Raw genomic sequence first — 21,027 nt, 5'->3', positions numbered from 1 at the left:
CTTGACGGATTTTTTTTTTCAGAATGAGCGGTTACGAGCCACCAGTCGGACACATTCTGCATTCTTCATATGGCCATGGAGTTTTGCGAGAGCTCGCTGCATTTGACTCCAAAATCTCGCCTGTAAATCTTATGCTGCCGCTTTTCGTAACGAATAGCTCCCCTGACGCCCTGGAACCGATAAATGCGCTGCCCGGAGTGAGTCGCTATGGAATCAACAATCTCATTCCCTTCCTTTCCCAACAAGTCGCCAAAGGTCTTCGCTCAGTTATCATTTTTGGCGTAGATGTCAAATCGACTAAAGATGCTGTCGGATCTAGCGCAGATTGCGAGACGGGCCCTACCATTGAAGCTATTAAATTGATCAAGTCAAAATATCCACAGGTCAGTTTTTAGTTATTATTCATATAAACGCCCATTATCTATGCATTATAATTGTAAATTACAGTAATGATAGCTGTGGGTCGCGGCTGACGTTTGTATTTGTCCCTTCTCCGAAACCGGGCACTGTGGGATTTTCGAAGATGATCGCATGAACAACCAGAAGTCCATCGATAGACTAGCCGAGATCGCAGGCAATTATGGACTCGCAGGTGCTGACTGCGTGGCTCCTTCGGATATGATGGATGGAAGGATAGGAGCGATCAAAAGCAGACTTCGGGAACTCAAGCTTGGCTCACGAGTTGCCGTGATGTCCTACTCGGCTAAATTTTGTTCTGTTGCGGGTTAAATATCGAATAACTAAAGAGTAAGCTTTGAAAATAGAGCGGAATTGATAATAACTCGGGTGAAGCATTTTATGGGCCTTTCAGAGAAGCAGCTGGTTCTGCTCCTAAATTTGGCGATAGAAGAAATTATCAGGTTAGCATTCACATTAGCTAATTTTCTACTTTATTTTTCAGCTTCCACCAGGAGCATCAAGTTTGGCGATGAGATGCAACGATAGAGATGCGAACGAAGGTGCAGATATTTTAATGGTAAAACCGGCCGGTGCCTATCTAGGGACTGTTCTCGCTATAAATTAAATATCCAATTTGTAAATCATGAAAACCGATAAAAGATATTATCTACCGAACGAAGCAAGAGTTTCCGAATTTTCCAGTGGCTGCTTATCAGGTGTCTGGCGAGTACGCGCTACTCGTCCACGGCGCCAAAGCTGGAGCGATTGATTTGAAGAAGGGAGTGCTCGAAAGTCTAACGGCGTGTAGAAGAGCTGGCGCAGAAATGATTCTTTCTTATTTTACTCCACAAGTCTTACAGTGGCTTGACGACGATGAGAAAGCTATTCGAGCTTGCGCAAACTGAGTTAATTTTAAATACAGTTCAAGTTGTCTTTTAAATGCAAAACTCACAAATATCAAGTGCTCTAGAATGGTTGTCCTAAATTTGTACTTGATCCGGCACGGCGAAACATCGTACAATAAAGCTGGCATTTTGCAAGGGCAGGTAAAAGACGCAATAGTCATTTCTGCAAGTAAAGATTTTTAGCTCGATATTCCTTTGAGCGAAATGGGCAGAGATCAAGAAAGTGCTTCCACTCATGAACGCCAAGTTTATTTTCAGTTTATTTCTGATCTGCAAATGAGCAAAGCGCTTGGCCGAGGCGAAAGTTCTTCCCAAGGCTGATCTCGTTTACTCCTCGCCCCTTTCTCGCGCTCTGGAAACAGCTAAAATCGCTACGAATGACATCGGGGAAGAACGCATAATCTGCGACGACTTGCTCAAAGAAAAGGGAATGGGCAAACTCGAGGGCAAGTTGAGGAGCGAAGTTGACTGGAACAGCCCGGAAATGGAAGCAGACGCCGACGTCAAATACAGAGCTGTGAATTTTCTCCGGTCGCTTATCGAAGAGGCCAAAGTTGACAAGACAATACTGATTTTCGCGCATGGTTTCTTGTTGAAAATGCTCTTCAGACATTTCCTTGGACTCAAGAATTTCGACTTTGGCGAGTACAAGGCAGAAGCTAAGGAGACGATGAAGAATACGGCATTCCATCATATTGTTATCAAGAAGACCTCTGGTTGGATCGAATCGAAGATATAAGAAATTGACAATGTCCAGACGGCCAAAGGATTCAAGGAAAAGCACAAGGCAAACTGTCAAAGTCAACAAGTAAGTTTAATTTATAATAAATTATCAAAATAACAATTTCTTTAGGTAAACTCCTGGAAAATCGTCGAGTTTCTTCTTCCTGCTCTTCTATTTTCAATTATCAAAGGTGGCCGAACCATCGTTTCCGAGATGATTGGGCACACAAAACAAGCAGCAATCGCAGCGATACGTCACCGGCTTGATGATCACAACTGGGACTACACGCCTCAATATACATTCGACGAATTGCAACATGAGAGGTAATGATTCTTATTTTTCCTTTAAAGATTTTAATCATATCCTTTTAGATTTCTTCGCACTTCTAGGCAATATCTTCGACGAAGGATTTCAAATTTTCAACAAGACTCAACTTTTGCCCTTCATTATCTCGACCGCACAAAGCTCATGATGAACGAGGGCGATCTTGGAAAGCAACTTGCAATATTGATCAACCCCGATATCTTTCACGACGTCAACGAGCAAGCTGTTCTTTTCAAGCTGGACGAACTGTGGTTTAACCACGTCTGCAAGGCCGTCTTCGCCGACTTCTACTGCTGCAAGTGCGGCTTTTTGATGCTGGACGAGCCCGAGCTACTCAAGCACATGCTGGACAAACATCGAAAAGATGTCAAGGCTGCGGTAAGAAATAACGACGACGAAGCTGATCGACTGATGCGAGAGGCTGTTCACGCGTCCTCTAAGAAGATCCAGATCCAGGAATACTTCCGCGATAACCATGCTAGATTCGCACGAGCAAGCAGCTACACCATCACCCTCCACTCCTGGATCAATGGCGACCAAGTCGACGACATTTAAACTTATATTCTGCTCTTCTCATTAAAAATAAACTTCTTTTAGAAAAAACTGTGCCTTTTATGTCTGAAAAAGCATGAAAACAGTCTTATTTTGATGAAAAAAAAACTCAGCCCCTCCGATTGCTCCCTTTTCGGGAGTGACTGGAGGGGCTTTTGTTTTTATAAATCATTTTACAAATTCCTCCTTGATTTCAATTTTAAAACTTATTTTTTTTCCGTAAATCTTGATTTATTTGAAAAAATTATCCCAAATTCAAATTCTCCGTGTCCGAAAACCCCTAAATCCTCCCTTTTTTTATCAATTATGATGAATTTCGGCCATTTCGAACTTTTCAGCTCTTGGTGATCTTTTTCCATCTCGGCCGGGCTTGGTTTCTGATCCGCTGCGCTCAAAGTGGCGCTGTTGTTCAGTTTCCTGGGCGTGGCCACCGCCACAGTTTTTTGAACTGAAATGACGGCCAATCAGCGGGCCGCGCGGCGAACTTTCTCACGCCCAGGAAACTGCTCTGTTTCTTGAATCGGAGACATCATCAAAAAGTCACTGAGAAAGCCGGAAGGCGTTGTCAGAATTACCTTCGAAGATCGAGTGCAATACTCTGATATTATCTTCTGCAAGACTTGGGTAAACTTGGCGATTCCGTCGATGTATCTGCCGGTCACAAACTTGTTACAGGTAATTAATCCTTTTTAATGCCTCTCTGATTCTATTGGTAATAAGAGGAGTCAAAGAAATCCGACTGGCAAGGACTGTAAACCGCTGGAGAAATCCGAAAAGAGCGGGACATCAAGCTCAAGCAGCGATCAGACTCGCTTTACAAACCTGTCCAACGAAAGAAACGCGTGTTCAACAAAATGGTGTTGCCCAAGGAACTGAAAAAGGATATTCCTTTCAAAACGAAGATGAAAAATCAGCAGAAACAGATTGCGGGCGTGAACAAGTTTTGAAGCAGTTAGTTTTTATCCCGCAGGACCTGTCGAACTCGAGCTTAGGCTGCATTTTAAGAGCTTCAGAAAAACATGTGCGTTTTTTAAAGTTTTGGATAAATTTATAAATGCTTTTAGCGTGTCTTCGAGATCCTTGTCATTCTTGAAGGTCTGAAACAATTTTCTCCTCACGGCGAAGTTTGCAAAGTCTATCAGCGATGTAGAGAGCGAGTTATTGCTGATGCTATTCGTGATCGCCCTGCTCCAGAATATTTTCTCCTTCTTGTCGGCTTCTGGCTTGTTACGGATGAATTCGTGCTGAAGCATTTTTCCAGTGATTTTACGAAAACGAATCCGATATCTAACAGTTACATGAAGCACGTCATTCAATTCAGCGAGTCCGCTTCCAGTAAATTGCTCTCATCGCAGAGCAAGCTGTTCAAAACTAAATCCATCGGAGAGCTACTGTCAGCTTCTGTCGATGGTAACGGCCTCATCCCATAGGCAAAACTGTATCAACTCGCCGCTGTCATATCAATATTTTCTGAAGAGTCGCCGAACTATACGCCAATAAGTAAACTGGTACCTTTGGAAAGCTCTTCAGAAGAAGAAATCGAGTTTTGGATCTTGCAGGATGACTGCAAGACGTTCAAGAATTCTTCAGATGATTTTCCGCCAATAATTTTCAAGCGATTTGAATTCTTTTTGAATGAAATCTCACCTATTGCTTTTTCGAGGGCAAATATTTCTCTCGAAAGGACAGCTTTATCAGGTGAAGAGTCAGTCTTTTTAAGATTTTAAATATATTCAAGCGAGCAAGCGTATTTCGTGGATGATAAAAGAAGTTCTACCTTTGACGACGACCAAAAATATGGTCATTCTGTCGAATAGTTTGAGACTAGTGATCAAGAAACTTGAAGAGCTCTCAAAGATCCTCCCTCCTGGATTCGAGACGTACATGATCAGCTCAAATCTTCATTATCTCTTGTTGAAGCTTATTTGCAAAAGTCTTGTTTATCTTCAATTCTGATGATTTTCAACTGCCAGGAAAGTCTGGACATAGAATTCCCGAAGAGGCCGATGGAGCGGGACGCTGCAACACCGATGATACGTCTCTACTGGAGAAAGCTGGCATCTCTTCGGGCTACTTTGACGAAAGATTCATGTCTCGCGCATTTGGAAATATATTTGAGCACTTTTTGCGACTCCTTCAGTTACATCTTCCAGTATCTTCTACAAAGTATCTCCAGCAGAAATCGCTCTTCAAATCTTCAAAAAGACCTTCAACTAGCTATTCATCTTGGCGCACAGCATCTTCATCTTCTTCAACGGCTAAAAATCACCAATCAAACTGAAAACTTGCGTTCAAAAATTTATCGTTTGTATATAAAACTAATGCTTCAATTCGGCCCTACCGAAGAAATAGCTGCTTTGTCTCCTGATTTTAAGAAAACCCGGTTACCAGAGGAAGAGGCCTATCTGCCAATTACTTCTGATGAATTATTCAATAAATCAGGAGAAGACAGTGATATTCTCGTTGACGAAGAAATTATCAACTGTCAAACTACTTGTAAATCAACTATTCAATCATTTTTCCTGGACCAATTCAAAACATGGGACCCTGAAACATTCATGAAACTGATAACCCAAAGAGTGTTGGAGAAATCCATGCGAGTTGTCCTTGAAGACATAGACGAGAACATAATTATTCCGGTGTTTCAAATTCTCCATCGCACTCATTCGGCAGAGCTGAATGTGATTGGTATTTTAGCAGAAATGTCAGATAATGTTTGGACTCTTTCCAGAAATACTCGGATCTTTTTACTAGGTATATTTTATCGAAAATTCGAGCTGCTTTAATCATTCTTAGAGGCATCAAAATATTACATGCTGAAGCCGGAAAGGGTTATCCTCGAACGAGTCCTGTATTATCTGAGAATGGTTAACACGCCGAAAAATCAAGAACTAGTGCTCTTATTGGAGCAACTTGGTCGAAGCTCGTGTTCGCTAGACTCAGCCGTCTTGGATGCGTACTGTGATCTTACAGTAGACTGGTAAGTTCCCTTGACAAGGAACAATAAGAAATAGTCATTTTAGTACGGAATCCTTCGATCTTGTCTTCGACACGAGTGAGGAAGGGTCACACTCTCCATCTAATCTACTCAGCGCTTCTCTACCTTTCGAAATTCCAGAGCTCGAGGAACCTCTATGGAAAAATATGTCTAAATTGAGCTTTTCAAAAGCTGATTTCAAATCATTCATTGCACTCCGCCACAGTTCTTGATAAAAACAAAACTTTCTTTCTTATTTTCTTAACAATCTTTACTTTTAATAATTTATTTCTTAAATTTATAATGCCCAATATAAGAATGTTGGATGTTTTGACAAAACTTCCGGAACATTTTTTGGAATTAAAAAGAATGGGAAAAGCTCAGACTCTGACGCGCTGGAAAAACTTTGCGCTGATCTTATTTCATCCTCTCCTGCGAAAATGATCCAAGTCATTTGCTCTCTGAAGAATATTCTTGCCGACTCGACATTGATCTTTCCAGTTTTATCCGACTTCGTTGGCTTCTGCTCATCATACGAAGTCCTTGAAAGAATAGCTCTAAGTAGCGTGGAGCAGAAAGTCTTCGTTGATTTCCTCAATTTTATCTGGAATCTACCAACTCGCTTTGCAAATGTAAATAAAGGAGCTTTACCGACGAATTTGAAGCATCAAAATTTTATGCAAAATTTGGAGAATCTCGCTTGTTGCCTTTTACGCCAGAGAGATGTCAAGAAGACTTGTGCGTTACTTGATCTCACGTTCGCGAATGTGTCACAATCGAAAGAATCAGCCCTATTTCTGCACGAGTTTGCTCAGATAGTGATAGACGAAGCTGAATTAGCGAAAGACGTTGCCAAAAATCTCCGTTTTCGCGCGAGAAGAAACTTCCTTGAATCATTCATAAACTACTGTCCGCCTTTTTCATTTCAAACATTGGTATTTCCTCTTGTCGACATATTTCTCGCTAAAAACTTCAACTTGCTTCGAATATGCACCGGTCGATTACTCAATCAAAGATTTCAAGATTCTCAAGATTTAGATGAGGAAGCTTTCAAGGGCACGAAAATCGTCATTTGCCAAAACGAGATTCCTGTGAGTACGACCAAAAGAGCTCTACAACTTGGAAGAGCAGCTGGAGCAAAGACAATCTACTCACCCGCGCCTTGCCCGAGCAGGGAAGACTTCGAGACGTTCTCTGAACAGATCGACTTTCTCATCGCGAATCAGACAGAAGCTCTGGAACTAAGTGGAAAAGAAACTATTGAAGACGCGGCGACAACTCTACAGGAGAAATACAAACTCAAAAGTGTAATTGTCACTCTCGGTGGAGACGGATTTGCCGTCAAAAGTCAGTGTCTAGATTTTGATTGTTGCTTAAAAAATGATGAATTTTTAGGCGAAGGAGAGCTGACATTGCACCCAGTTGTTGAAAAAGTAGACGTGGTCGACACGACCGGCGCTGGAGACTCATTCGTTGGCGCCTTTTCTTACTCGCTTACCAAGACGCAGAAAACGACGATCGAACATGCCAAATTTGCGTCTATGGTTGCTTCCCGCTCTACAACAAGAAAGGTATAATAACTACACCAAGATCGTTTGTTATTATTTTCAAGGGAACTCAGAAATCGTACTTCTGTCTATCTGAGCTTGAGTGATTGTTATTCAACTCCTTTGCTTCTTTATTTCGCAGTTCTTCAATTGATTTGATTCCTGATTCAACTTTTCTGTTCAATAAATCTTTTCGCTCTTAATAAAAAGCTTCATTTGCGAACCTTCGAGAACAGATGAATTCTGAGCTCACCTGAGAACATCATCGATGCAAATTCAAAATAGCACTTGTTTTCTTGTCAGATAGCGAGGAAGAATGTTCGCTTGCAGTCTGTCCGTGCATATAAACAGTGGCAGGTTTATTTGTGTTAACTCGAGAAAGACTTTGCTGGGATGAATATTCGATTATAAATAAACAGCCGCCGCCGCAATTAGATACCTGCCGCAGCCTCAATTTCAGAAGCCACCTCTAGCCAAATGGGATTAATTTAATTCCGATTACCTTTCACAGGGAATCTTCCATCGCCTTGATTTCTCCTTGATTGCAAGTGTTGATTTTGTTGATTGTAAGAGCGAATTCTTCTTCTTTTGACTGGTAGTCAGACGAATCCTACGGAAAGTTCAGATTTTACCTTGTCAAAGGCACTAACTTATTCCAAAATGATCCGAAAGGCTTCCAAAAATGCGGTCGGCTGTCAAATAGTGGGCTTTCGTCGTTCAAATCTGAACTCGTTGAAAGGGGATTATCGATGATTATGAAAATCGGGATCTTGTTTCAGCATTTTTTCGAAAAAAAGGAAGGAGCACATGAACGTGGCGGGATCATCCGGAATTTGGCAAAAAGAAATAGCGGATTGTCCGGATTCTCATGCTTGTTCATCTCATCCCATTTCAGTGAAAAATACTGTAGTTACTGAATTCCCCAGATTTGTACCGTCCAATATCAAGCAAAAAAGATCGAGTATTGTTGCCGACCAAATCGTCGAAAATGTCTATCGACTGACAATGAATTCTCGCGGAATACAGTAATTTTCCTGCCATAAAAAGCGACGACTTTGTGTCGTCTTTCTTTTCCCGACCTCAATCTACCCTTCAAAATATTATTCCCGCATGTCTGCTTTTAACTTAGACTTGAAATTAGTTACTGTAACAATTCAAAATTAAATTTTCATTGCAGCTGTAACTTTCTCCAGCAGTGGCTGCAAAAGCAGAATAAATCATCATTCGAGCAGTTCGATTCCCAGAGGCGCGATTTTTATCGGATATGGGTAGGGTAAATCACTAATATTTTCCACTTTTTTTCTTGCTAAGTAGAGTAGGCATATAATACCTTTTTATAATCCCCAGAAGCTGAGGATCATTTTGACTATTGATAGTGGGGGGTCATCTCGTACCCTGAGGGCATTTTGGTACCCCGAAAGTCCCAAAATGTGGCCAACTTCGGAAATTCGAATTTTCGAGGCCGTAACTAAGCTTTTTTGACGGAGCTATCTATACCAGCTTGTAGCTCAGGCTCTGACGGTCATTTTGAGGGGTAAAAAAGTATGTCCCGGGCTACTCTAGAAAGTGGTGGAGGTGGTGCAAAGCTGGGGTCAAGACCGGAAATCCAGCTAAAATGAACTCTTATCTGATTTAAATACAGTAACACTTTAAAAAAGCAACTGTAAATACATAATTGGTCACCAGAGGTCAAGTTGGGGTTACTTGGGGTCATCTAGGGTCAAGTTGGGGGTGTTTTTTATTAAAGACGTATTTTTTTAAAAATCTTGACCTTAAATGACCCCGAGTGACCCCAAGTTGACCTCGGGTGACCAATTATGTATTTACAGTTGCTTTTTCAAAGTGTTACTGCATTAAAATCACATAAGAGTTCATTTTAGCTTGACTTCCGGTCTTGACCCAGCTTTGCACCACCTCCACCACTTTCTAGAGTAGCCCGGGACATATTTTTCTACCCCTCAAAATGACTGTCAGAGCCTGAGCTACAAGCTGGTATGGATAGCTCAGTCTAAAAAGCTTAGTTACGGCCTCAAAAATTTGAATTTCCGAAGTTGGCCATATTTTGGGACTTCCGGGGTACCAAAATGCCCTCAGGGTACGAGATGACCCCCCACTATCAATAGTCAAAATGATCCTCAGCTTCTGGGGATTATAAAAAGATATTGTATGCCTCTTCTACAAAGTCCAAATAAGAGCTCAAATATTTGTGATTTACCCTAGATATGGGGAGGAGGATCGTAATTGCAAAAGAGGCATTATTTGGGCGCATCTAGCGCCATCCTTTGGATCTTCCTCTGGCTCGCGTTTTTTCGCTGCTGAATTTTAATAGCCAGCAAAGGAAGACAAAACGCAGCGCCAAATGTGAACTTGAAAACGAGAACTTGCAAATTGAAAATTGAAAAAGAACCCATGGAAGCGAATTTATAAAAGAGTAAGTCATCCACGGGCAAAATTGGAAGTACAGTTAATGCGGTTTAATGATGCGTTTAACGAACTTGGGAATGATCCGCCGATTCGGCTACCGGGATATTTTAAGCAAGCCAGGCCTGATCTGAAAATATGCTTCAAATATTTTTCGACTTTTTTGAGAAAAAATTTCAAAGAGAAATTTAAGAAAAATGATCAACCAGTTGGTCCTAAAGTTGAAAAGTTGCATTGAATTAAATTTTTGTTTTCCAAGGAAAGATTTTTCAAAAGATATCATAATTTCAGCGAAAATAAAAATATTCCTTTAAAAAAGTACCGCGAAGTTCGCCTCGCGAGGCATTGAATTTGAGTGTTCATCCCCAGAGAATCGCTTCTGAAAGGAGCGGAAGCTTCCCGTCGCGCGAGGATCTCTTTAAATGTGCAAAGTGGAACTCGTGAATAGTCTATTAAAATGCTGGCCGATTTCTTTTCACAATTAAGAATCTCTTTATCCATTCACTTTGATTGCTGACTGCCAGTCCATCCTTTTCGCCATCCTTTTTTCAAAAGCTAATTTTTTTCTTCTTTTTTTTCAAGAGAAAATAAGTTACCTCTCAAAACAGCTGTCTGGACTTATAAGAGCAAATGAGTTCGATTTTTATCAAATTTAGCAGTCTCCTGTAAATAGTAGACAGGCTTGTGAATCCGAGCACTGGAAGAACTAAGTATTAAGTGTTTTATTTTTGGGGTAGTTTACGGAATTTATTATTCTGTCAGGTTTTGAATAAATCAGCTGCACGTGTTCCACGCGAAGAGTTTTGATTAATTTTGAAGAGAGTACCCACCGCCGACTGAAAAAAGAAAAATCAAAATAGAATGGCCTCACGGCTGTGCTTCCAATTTCCCAAGTGTGCAGAAGGTTAACACAGTAAATATCGTTTTCTAGGGCATTTTGGCTGTATCCATGCCTTCTTGAGAGTTTGGCCAAAAAATTGGCAGAAATTTTTCATTGGGTTAAAATTTTTCTTAGGCAGAGAAATGAGAAAAGGCCTGCTCGCACCGCAAAACACGTTTCTTGACACGATCGCAGAGAGATTTGACGGATCGCGTAAGTTTTTTCTCGAAAATTAGAAAAGAGGGATGATCGTCTCTTAGACTCAAACTTCGTGCTTGGAAATGCGCAGATTCCAGATCAGTACCCGATCGTCTATTGCTCAGATGGCTTCTGCGAGCTCAGCGGCCTTCCGCGCTGCAAAGGCTCGGTTAATTAGCTCCTGGAGCAAGCTTTAGGGTACTCCACAACTAGCGAATTAACCCACGAACAGTTATGCGTCGATCTTGCGCGATAAGGTTCGTCTACGGCGAGGACACTCGGCAGGACATCAAGGAGAGGATCGAGCGCGCCCTGCGAAACAAGGAAGAGTACCGCGTCGAAGTCAAGTTTCACTTTTACAGCGATCGCGAAAGCCGTGATCAAACAAGTCAAAGTTGCCAGCTTGATATCGGTAGCTGCCAAGAAAGGACTGACAGTAGCTAACTGATTTTATAGTGCCAATCAAAAACGAGACTGGCACTGTCGTTTTCTTTCTCATATCCGTCAAGGACATTTCCAAGTCGAATCCGAAGATCAATTTCGCCCGCGAGCGCGAGGGGGTAAAACAGTTCAAAATGGAACGCTTTTAAAAGGTTGATTCTAGCGCGATCTCAAAGAATGGCGACGTCGTTCAAGAGCGATCCTCTACAATATCTCCGGCAATATTGGAAACATCTCCAGCGCGTAAGTTTCGAAAGTCGTGAATCGAAATTTCCTCGAAATTCAGGGGATTCATGAAATCATCGCAAGGACGAGACGATGTGGAGTCGCGAAATTCAGCCAAGAAAAGCACAATTTCTGAAGCTCTCGGTCGGTCGGTAATTCAGCTCGCCACGTACGTCATATCATCATATTTTCACATCATTTACTTACCCTTTGAAAGAACAGTAGCTGCATGTTTTCTAAACCACCCCGAAACATGTGGTTTGGCTTGGTTGAATTAAAATTAATACAACGCTGAGATCAGCCCACTTTCATTTCTTTTAACACTACATATTCATCTGGCATTAATAAAAGGAGCATTTATATCAACTCTCGACATCGAACTTTATTTCTACTTCTGAGCTTCTTGTGAGCAAATCTGGCAAAATAAGGGTATGCCCAATGATATTTTTTACTCCGTCAGGACTTTATTAAGGGTATAGCCGACGCTCTCACGATCGCCGACTTTTAAAAATATTTGAGAAATCTTCCTCAGCTTTGGGCAAAAGAAAATATGGTTGAAATTAAAATCGCCATTAAATAAAATCAGCGACTTTTTAATCAACCCGAATTTAAAAATTAAGGGTATGCCACTGATATTTTTCACTCCATCAGGACTTTATTAAGGGTATAGCCAACGCTCTCACGATCGCAGACTTTTAAAAATATTTGAGAAATCGTCCTCAGTTTCGGGCAAAAGTAAAATATCAATCTCAGCTAAGATTAAAAAAACTATTTCGCACTTTCTTTGATTTTAAAAAGCCAGCCCCTCCGGCCATTTCCCCGAGGGGATTTGGCTGGAGGGGCTTTTCTACGTTTGGTCAATTTCGGCCCAAGGCTCTCCAAACGTAAAAAAGCCCCCCCAGCCAAATCCCCGCGGGGAAATGGCCGGAGGGGCTGGCTTTTCGACAATCAGACACTCAAGTTCTCAAAGAACTGGATGATCAAGTCGATCATGAAGCGGAGCATATTTTTCTTTGAAATCAACGAGGAGTATAATTGATTCTTTCCCTTTTTTGAGAGGTAAAAAGTTAAAAGTGCGATTGCAGACCTTGAAAGAAGTCTCCTCACGTGCCCTTTTGATCTTATGAAAGATCGAGCTTTCGTGGCCCTAGAAGCACGTGTGCCAAACAAGCGCATAATTACGAAAAAAACTAGCAGTGATTTCAGTGGCTACTTGTTGCTGTTGGCGCCAACAATTACACGCCCACCACGTTTTTCTGTCGATAAAAGACTCTTAAATGATTGCTTTATTGCTGGAAAGTATGCTCCTGTCGAAAGTAGAAGCCACGTGGATAAACATTATCATGTCGGAAATAATAGCAGCGCCCAGCCGCTTCCTGCTCCTCCCCCTCCTCGTGATTCTGCTTCCAAGCACTTTACGTGTCAAAATTGGCCAGTAACTAAATAAATACTTGAAAGTTGGAACATTTAACTCTTGGAGTAATAAAAACGTTACTCTGAAAACAACATCCGGTCAAGCTCCTACGAAATTCCCAAGAGCTTGTCATGACAGCATTCGTCTGATTTTAGAGACATTTTCAATCACAAAATGTGCCTCTTTTCTCAGCACGAAGCATTCGGCTTTTCTCCCAAGGTATCACCCTTTTTTCCTTGTTTGCTCAAAGCGCGTGAATGATGTTACTACCGTTTTTCAAAATGATTCAAAAAATTGCCCCTATCTTTTGGTGAAAGATTAAAAACAGAGATTTCTCTCGATTTCCGAGAAAGCAGCTATTTAGCTCCTCCAAAAAACATATCACTTTTTCGATCTTGGGCGCGCCGCTGCAGGGGATCACTCGAAAAAGGGGCTAGCTTGAGCTGATCTCCCGCAGCGGCGCGCCGAAGATAGAAAAACTGATTTGTTCTTTGGGGCAGCTGAAAAACTTCTTTTTCTTGGAAATCAAGGAAGATTTTTTTTTGCATTTTTTTAATTAGCGGCTCTCAGTCTTTTTCTGACAAAAAACAATGCCTGACAATTTTAGCGACAAGCATGCCCTAAAAAGAAAACCTGAGCAAAAATCAAGCGAATCTCGGCTCAAAAAGTAAAAACTCCCTGAAACGATAAGTCCTTGGAAAAGTTCGATGTTTTTTATCATGACTGTCGTAGATTTTGATCAGACGGTGTCCCACAGTGGCGCGCCCCTCCAATTCTAGATTATTGGATTTTTAATTATTCATGTTTCAAAAAAGGCGCTCCCTTTTGGAATATGCCTATGATTTGAATAATAAAATAAAATTGTGGTAAAAAATGAATACAATGGTATAATTTTCTTACAATTTAGTCAATTGGAACATAAGATATTCGCCATACAAAATCGGGCCTGCAAATTTCCCTCAGTATTTTCCTTCACACTCTAACTCCAGTTTTCATGAGCCGATTTTAATGATAAATAGATGTTTGAAAAGCTCTTTTCCCACATTCAAATATTAATGCATTATTTGAGGAAGTGATTTTTTTCAAATATTTTTTAAATCATGTATAAATGTGGGACATGAGCTCTTCGGATATCTATTTATCATTGAAATCGGATGACAAAAACTCGAGTTAGAGCGTAAAGGAAAATACTGAAGGTAATTTGCAGGCCCGATTTTGTATGGCGAATATCTTATGTTTCAATTGATCAATTTTTGCTAAAATTATACCATTTAATTGCTTGTTTACCACAAAAAATTAATCAATAAATATTTTTCTTTCCTTTTAATTGGACAGATATTTTTTTAAAATCAGATTTTACAAAAATAAAATTTATGAATAGTAGCGGGCGCTCCTCTGTTGGAGATCAGATGCTTAGTGGGTGATCAAATTTAGAGAAAAAAAGGTGGCGCTAGATGTTGTTCTCGTATTTATTTCGAATTTTTTTCAAAAAAGTTCAAATCAATTTTAAAAGAATGCCTGTTTTAAGAAACAGAGAACAAGTCGCCCAACCAGCCCGTTATCAACCCTATAGTAACGGCCGTTTAGAACATGGACGGAGAAATGAAATTCGCCGTCAAAGGGAGCGTCGACAAAGAGAACGACAAGAAGAAATTGACAATGTCCAGACGGCCAAAGGATTCAAGGAAAAGCACAAGGCAAACTGTCAAAGTCAACAAGTAAGTTTAATTTATAATAAATTATCAAAATAACAATTTCTTTAGGTAAACTCCTGGAAAATCGTCGAGTTTCTTCTTCCTGCTCTTCTATTTTCAATTATCAAAGGTGGCCGAACCATCGTTTCCGAGATGATTGGGCACACAAAACAAGCAGCAATCGCAGCGATACGTCACCGGCTTGATGATCACAACTGGGACTACACGCCTCAATATACATTCGACGAATTGCAACATGAGAGGTAATGATTCTTATTTTTCCTTTAAAGATTTTAATCATATCCTTTTAGATTTCTTCGCACTTCTAGGCAATATCTTCGACGAAGGATTTCAAATTTTCAACAAGACTCAACTTTTGCCCTTCATTATCTCGACCGCACAAAGCTCATGATGAACGAGGGCGATCTTGGAAAGCAACTTGCAATATTGATCAACCCCGATATCTTTCACGACGTCAACGAGCAAGCTGTTCTTTTCAAGCTGGACGAACTGTGGTTTAACCACGTCTGCAAGGCCGTCTTCGCCGACTTCTACTGCTGCAAGTGCGGCTTTTTGATGCTGGACGAGCCCGAGCTACTCAAGCACATGCTGGACAAACATCGAAAAGATGTCAAGGCTGCGGTAAGAAATAACGACGACGAAGCTGATCGACTGATGCGAGAGGCTGTTCACGCGTCCTCTAAGAAGATCCAGATCCAGGAATACTTCCGCGATAACCATGCTAGATTCGCACGAGCAAGCAGCTACACCATCACCCTCCACTCCTGGATCAATGGCGACCAAGTCGACGACATTTAAACTTATATTCTGCTCTTCTCATTAAAAATAAACTTCTTTTAGAAAAAACTGTGCCTTTTATGTCTGAAAAAGCATGAAAACAGTCTTATTTTGATGAAAAAAAAAAACTCAGCCCCTCCAGTCACTCCCGAAAAGGAAGCAACCAGAGGGGCTTTTGTTTTTATAAATCATTTTACAAATTCCTCCTTGATTTCAATTTTAAAACTTATTTTTTTTCCGTAAATCTTGATTTATTTGAAAAAATTATCCCAAATTCAAATTCTCCGTGTCCGAAAACCCCTAAATCCTCCCTTTTTTTATCAATTATGATGAATTTCGGCCATTTCGAACTTTTCAGCTCTTGGTGATCTTTTTCCATCTCGGCCGGGCTTGGTTTCTGATCCGCTGCGCTCAAAGTGGCGCTGTTGTTCAGTTTCCTGGGCGTGGCCACCGCCACAGTTTTTTGAACTGAAATGACGGCCAATCAGCGGGCCGCGCGGCGAACTTTCTCACGCCCAGGAAACTGCTCTGTTTCTTGAATCGGAGACATCATCAAAAAGTCACTGAGAAAGCCGGAAGGCGTTGTCAGAATTACCTTCGAAGATCGAGTGCAATACTCTGATATTATCTTCTGCAAGACTTGGGTAAACTTGGCGATTCCGTCGATGTATCTGCCGGTCACAAACTTGTTACAGGTAATTAATCCTTTTTAATGCCTCTCTGATTCTATTGGTAATAAGAGGAGTCAAAGAAATCCGACTGGCAAGGACTGTAAACCGCTGGAGAAATCCGAAAAGAGCGGGACATCAAGCTCAAGCAGCGATCAGACTCGCTTTACAAACCTGTCCAACGAAAGAAACGCGTGTTCAACAAAATGGTGTTGCCCAAGGAACTGAAAAAGGATATTCCTTTCAAAACGAAGATGAAAAATCAGCAGAAACAGATTGCGGGCGTGAACAAGTTTTGAAGCAGTTAGTTTTTATCCCGCAGGACCTGTCGAACTCGAGCTTAGGCTGCATTTTAAGAGCTTCAGAAAAACATGTGCGTTTTTTAAAGTTTTGGATAAATTTATAAATGCTTTTAGCGTGTCTTCGAGATCCTTGTCATTCTTGAAGGTCTGAAACAATTTTCTCCTCACGGCGAAGTTTGCAAAGTCTATCAGCGATGTAGAGAGCGAGTTATTGCTGATGCTATTCGTGATCGCCCTGCTCCAGAATATTTTCTCCTTCTTGTCGGCTTCTGGCTTGTTACGGATGAATTCGTGCTGAAGCATTTTTCCAGTGATTTTACGAAAACGAATCCGATATCTAACAGTTACATGAAGCACGTCATTCAATTCAGCGAGTCCGCTTCCAGTAAATTGCTCTCATCGCAGAGCAAGCTGTTCAAAACTAAATCCATCGGAGAGCTACTGTCAGCTTCTGTCGATGGTAACGGCCTCATCCCATAGGCAAAACTGTATCAACTCGCCGCTGTCATATCAATATTTTCTGAAGAGTCGCCGAACTATACGCCAATAAGTAAACTGGTACCTTTGGAAAGCTCTTCAGAAGAAGAAATCGAGTTTTGGATCTTGCAGGATGACTGCAAGACGTTCAAGAATTCTTCAGATGATTTTCCGCCAATAATTTTCAAGCGATTTGAATTCTTTTTGAATGAAATCTCACCTATTGCTTTTTCGAGGGCAAATATTTCTCTCGAAAGGACAGCTTTATCAGGTGAAGAGTCAGTCTTTTAAGATTTTAAATATATTCAAGCGAGCAAGCGTATTTCGTGGATGATAAAAGAAGTTCTACCTTTGACGACGACCAAAAATATGGTCATTCTGTCGAATAGTTTGAGACTAGTGATCAAGAAACTTGAAGAGCTCTCAAAGATCCTCCCTCCTGGATTCGAGACGTACATGATCAGCTCAAATCTTCATTATCTCTTGTTGAAGCTTATTTGCAAAAGTCTTGTTTATCTTCAATTCTGATGATTTTCAACTGCCAGGAAAGTCTGGACATAGAATTCCCGAAGAGGCCGATGGAGCGGGACGCTGCAACACCGATGATACGTCTCTACTGGAGAAAGCTGGCATCTCTTCGGGCTACTTTGACGAAAGATTCATGTCTCGCGCATTTGGAAATATATTTGAGCACTTTTTGCGACTCCTTCAGTTACATCTTCCAGTATCTTCTACAAAGTATCTCCAGCAGAAATCGCTCTTCAAATCTTCAAAAAGACCTTCAACTAGCTATTCATCTTGGCGCACAGCATCTTCATCTTCTTCAACGGCTAAAAATCACCAATCAAACTGAAAACTTGCGTTCAAAAATTTATCGTTTGTATATAAAACTAATGCTTCAATTCGGCCCTACCGAAGAAATAGCTGCTTTGTCTCCTGATTTTAAGAAAACCCGGTTACCAGAGGAAGAGGCCTATCTGCCAATTACTTCTGATGAATTATTCAATAAATCAGGAGAAGACAGTGATATTCTCGTTGACGAAGAAATTATCAACTGTCAAACTACTTGTAAATCAACTATTCAATCATTTTTCCTGGACCAATTCAAAACATGGGACCCTGAAACATTCATGAAACTGATAACCCAAAGAGTGTTGGAGAAATCCATGCGAGTTGTCCTTGAAGACATAGACGAGAACATAATTATTCCGGTGTTTCAAATTCTCCATCGCACTCATTCGGCAGAGCTGAATGTGATTGGTATTTTAGCAGAAATGTCAGATAATGTTTGGACTCTTTCCAGAAATACTCGGATCTTTTTACTAGGTATATTTTATCGAAAATTCGAGCTGCTTTAATCATTCTTAGAGGCATCAAAATATTACATGCTGAAGCCGGAAAGGGTTATCCTCGAACGAGTCCTGTATTATCTGAGAATGGTTAACACGCCGAAAAATCAAGAACTAGTGCTCTTATTGGAGCAACTTGGTCGAAGCTCGTGTTCGCTAGACTCAGCCGTCTTGGATGCGTACTGTGATCTTACAGTAGACTGGTAAGTTCCCTTGACAAGGAACAATAAGAAATAGTCATTTTAGTACGGAATCCTTCGATCTTGTCTTCGACACGAGTGAGGAAGGGTCACACTCTCCATCTAATCTACTCAGCGCTTCTCTACCTTTCGAAATTCCAGAGCTCGAGGAACCTCTATGGAAAAATATGTCTAAATTGAGCTTTTCAAAAGCTGATTTCAAATCATTCATTGCACTCCGCCACAGTTCTTGATAAAAACAAAACTTTCTTTCTTATTTTCTTAACAATCTTTACTTTTAATAATTTATTTCTTAAATTTATAATGCCCAATATAAGAATGTTGGATGTTTTGACAAAACTTCCGGAACATTTTTGGAATTAAAAAGAATGGGAAAAGCTCAGACTCTGACGCGCTGGAAAAACTTTGCGCTGATCTTATTTCATCCTCTCCTGCGAAAATGATCCAAGTCATTTGCTCTCTGAAGAATATTCTTGCCGACTCGACATTGATCTTTCCAGTTTTATCCGACTTCGTTGGCTTCTGCTCATCATACGAAGTCCTTGAAAGAATAGCTCTAAGTAGCGTGCAGCAGAAAGTCTTCGTTGATTTCCTCAATTTTATCTGGAATCTACCAACTCGCTTTGCAAATGTAAATAAAGGAGCTTTACCGACGAATTTGAAGCATCAAAATTTTATGCAAAATTTGGAGAATCTCGCTTGTTGCCTTTTACGCCAGAGAGATGTCAAGAAGACTTGTGCGTTACTTGATCTCACGTTCGCGAATGTGTCACAATCGAAAGAATCAGCCCTATTTCTGCACGAGTTTGCTCAGATAGTGATAGACGAAGCTGAATTAGCGAAAGACGTTGCCAAAAATCTCCGTTTTCGCGCGAGAAGAAACTTCCTTGAATCATTCATAAACTACTGTCCGCCTTTTTCATTTCAAACATTGGTATTTCCTCTTGTCGACATATTTCTCGCTAAAAACTTCAACTTGCTTCGAATATGCACCGGTCGATTACTCAATCAAAATGGCCAGTTTCACATGGGACGAATTGTTGCTATCGCAGGTCTGGAGACATGGAAACATTTAGTTGACTACTGGGCGGACGAAAACATTGTTATCAAGGTTTCTGTCGATCAAAGAATCCAAGTTTCGAAAATCATTGCCTTCTCAGTCGACTATCTTCCTAAATGTCCGGATGAAATGCGATTGGAGATTATCAACACTGTTTCTTTGGGCTTCAAAACCACTTTGCTCAGTCGGCGTCCGACAATCGAGATATTGGAATGCTTTCTGCCAAGAAGATCATCTCAGTATTTGATTCAGAGGCCAAACTTGACTTTCCAATCACGAATAAAGACCTTCAAGCGGATCAAAATAAAGTTCACGAAGATAGCAGAGAGCGAACAATCGAATTCTTGAACGGTAACCAACAAAAAGTCGAAGATGAAAGAATCAATGCTGGAAACTGTGACGATGATGATGATGATGATGATCGAGAAAGTCTTGATTCCGACGACTTGGAATTCGAACAATTCGAATTCGAAACGCCGAACCTTTCAAAATACAGTCCCCGCTTTCTTATGGAAGCCAGTGGAATTTTGGTCGAGAGAAATCTACCCCAATCAATGTCAAAAACGGAGAAGACTAAACGCAAACTCGCCGCGCTGGAAACAATTCCGTATTTAGCAAAGGTCAATCAGGTTTCTTCGAAGGAGCTTGTGGAAGAGATTTTGAAAGGGATCGTTTATTTTGAAATTGTTAACGATAATGATGCTGCTCTCGTGGGTGATGCTCTAGAATCGTTGGCAGTTGTGGCTCCGGAATTTTATGCTCCTGCGATTGTTGGTAATAATAGTTTTTTGGTACGAACATTTTCTAATTTTTAGGTGAATTTTATGCCGAGTCAATGCCTCTAGAAAAACGGCAGATCATTCTTGCCTCTCTATCGAAGGCCGTAAAGCAATTGGCGGACAATCCCTTCGAAGAACTTGAAGAAGAGATCGCCTTTGAAAAATTAGCGCTTTCCGCAAAAGTTGAATCACAATCACGGCGCTGGGGAAGCCGCCCAAAAGCGAGAAGATGCTCAAGTCTCGGTTTTATCCTGCCGCTGGATATTTTCTTTTTCCTTTCTTGCGCAGCTGGGATTCGAATAAACGAACGTTGATGTTGGAGACGTGCGATAAAGACGTCTTGTCAAGAATGATTGCATTCGTCGGCCAGATCATTTCTCTCTTGGATAATATTCCCGAAATCGAGAAATACGTCCTTCCTTCCATAGATTTTCTCGCGACTTTTAGAAGAATTGGTAATTTGTCAGCGCTTTTCTTATAAAACTCTATCTTTAGATGACACGAATTTGAAACTTGTAATAATCAAATCTTACCAAGTTTGTCTGCTGAGCATCGCTTCAACTAAACAAGAAATCTGGATGGACATCACTTGGAAAATGTGGCTAGAAGAATGCCAATCGCTTGATTGCCCACGCCTTTCACTTGCTGCGACTGACCTTTTGAATCTATTCTAGTTCATGAGTCTACTTCTCC

At 40.9% G+C, this 21,027-nt stretch overlaps 4 protein-coding genes and 1 long non-coding RNA gene across 5 annotated transcripts; all 5 read left to right on the top strand.

Annotated features, from left to right (window-relative positions):
* The first annotated feature begins 23 nt into the window (after positions 1-23).
* LOC145698843 (delta-aminolevulinic acid dehydratase-like) lies at positions 24-2,018 on the top strand. The gene is made up of 6 exons (XM_081776068.1): positions 24-383; positions 457-718; positions 793-860; positions 902-1,001; positions 1,060-1,445; positions 1,488-2,018. The coding sequence occupies exons 1-5, from the start codon at positions 24-26 to the stop codon at positions 1,302-1,304; spliced, it is 1,035 nt and encodes a 344-aa protein (XP_081632194.1). The 3' UTR covers positions 1,305-1,445; positions 1,488-2,018.
* A 2,784-nt stretch (positions 2,019-4,802) lies between these two features.
* On the top strand, positions 4,803-6,132 carry LOC145698837 (uncharacterized). The gene is made up of 3 exons (XM_081776061.1): positions 4,803-5,658; positions 5,701-5,884; positions 5,928-6,132. Exons 1-3 carry the CDS (start codon positions 4,860-4,862, stop codon positions 6,112-6,114), a joined length of 1,170 nt encoding a protein of 389 aa, XP_081632187.1. The 5' UTR covers positions 4,803-4,859; the 3' UTR covers positions 6,115-6,132.
* Positions 6,133-6,321: 189 nt separating this feature from the next.
* On the top strand, positions 6,322-7,535 carry LOC145698440 (ribokinase-like). Its single transcript, XM_081775644.1, has 4 exons — positions 6,322-6,442; positions 6,920-7,228; positions 7,277-7,452; positions 7,494-7,535. Exons 1-4 carry the CDS (start codon positions 6,322-6,324, stop codon positions 7,533-7,535), a joined length of 648 nt encoding a protein of 215 aa, XP_081631770.1.
* Positions 7,536-17,416: 9,881 nt separating this feature from the next.
* Positions 17,417-18,746, top strand: LOC145698836 (uncharacterized). The gene is made up of 3 exons (XM_081776060.1): positions 17,417-18,272; positions 18,315-18,498; positions 18,542-18,746. The coding sequence occupies exons 1-3, from the start codon at positions 17,474-17,476 to the stop codon at positions 18,726-18,728; spliced, it is 1,170 nt and encodes a 389-aa protein (XP_081632186.1). The 5' UTR covers positions 17,417-17,473; the 3' UTR covers positions 18,729-18,746.
* Positions 18,747-20,561: 1,815 nt separating this feature from the next.
* Positions 20,562-21,020, top strand: LOC145698849 (uncharacterized). The gene is made up of 2 exons (XR_014133954.1): positions 20,562-20,789; positions 20,830-21,020. It is a non-coding gene; the product is annotated as an uncharacterized LOC145698849 (long non-coding RNA).
* The last annotated feature ends 7 nt before the right edge of the window (positions 21,021-21,027 follow it).

This window comes from Oikopleura dioica, chromosome 2 (assembly GCF_907165135.1).
Source record: "Oikopleura dioica chromosome 2, OKI2018_I68_1.0, whole genome shotgun sequence".
NCBI lineage: Eukaryota > Metazoa > Chordata > Appendicularia > Copelata > Oikopleuridae > Oikopleura > Oikopleura dioica.
Note: the sequence above shows the minus strand (reverse complement) of the source record. Positions and strands in the feature narration are given on the sequence as shown.

Excerpts from the sequence above, each read along its gene's own strand:
- LOC145698843 (XM_081776068.1), top strand. The coding sequence starts at position 24 with ATGAGCGGTTACGAGCCACCAGTCGGACACATTCTGCATTCTTCATAT. Across the intron at positions 384-456 it reads TCAAGTCAAAATATCCACAG|CTGTGGGTCGCGGCTGACGT; the intron begins GTCAGTTTTTAG and ends CAGTAATGATAG. Across the intron at positions 719-792 it reads CTCGGCTAAATTTTGTTCTG|CATTTTATGGGCCTTTCAGA; the intron begins TTGCGGGTTAAA and ends ACTCGGGTGAAG.
- LOC145698837 (XM_081776061.1), top strand. The coding sequence starts at position 4,860 with ATGATTTTCAACTGCCAGGAAAGTCTGGACATAGAATTCCCGAAGAGG. Across the intron at positions 5,659-5,700 it reads TACTCGGATCTTTTTACTAG|AGGCATCAAAATATTACATG; the intron begins GTATATTTTATC and ends AATCATTCTTAG. Across the intron at positions 5,885-5,927 it reads TGTGATCTTACAGTAGACTG|TACGGAATCCTTCGATCTTG; the intron begins GTAAGTTCCCTT and ends TAGTCATTTTAG.
- LOC145698440 (XM_081775644.1), top strand. The coding sequence starts at position 6,322 with ATGATCCAAGTCATTTGCTCTCTGAAGAATATTCTTGCCGACTCGACA. Across the intron at positions 7,229-7,276 it reads AGACGGATTTGCCGTCAAAA|GCGAAGGAGAGCTGACATTG; the intron begins GTCAGTGTCTAG and ends ATGAATTTTTAG. Across the intron at positions 7,453-7,493 it reads CCCGCTCTACAACAAGAAAG|GGAACTCAGAAATCGTACTT; the intron begins GTATAATAACTA and ends ATTATTTTCAAG.
- LOC145698836 (XM_081776060.1), top strand. The coding sequence starts at position 17,474 with ATGATTTTCAACTGCCAGGAAAGTCTGGACATAGAATTCCCGAAGAGG. Across the intron at positions 18,273-18,314 it reads TACTCGGATCTTTTTACTAG|AGGCATCAAAATATTACATG; the intron begins GTATATTTTATC and ends AATCATTCTTAG. Across the intron at positions 18,499-18,541 it reads TGTGATCTTACAGTAGACTG|TACGGAATCCTTCGATCTTG; the intron begins GTAAGTTCCCTT and ends TAGTCATTTTAG.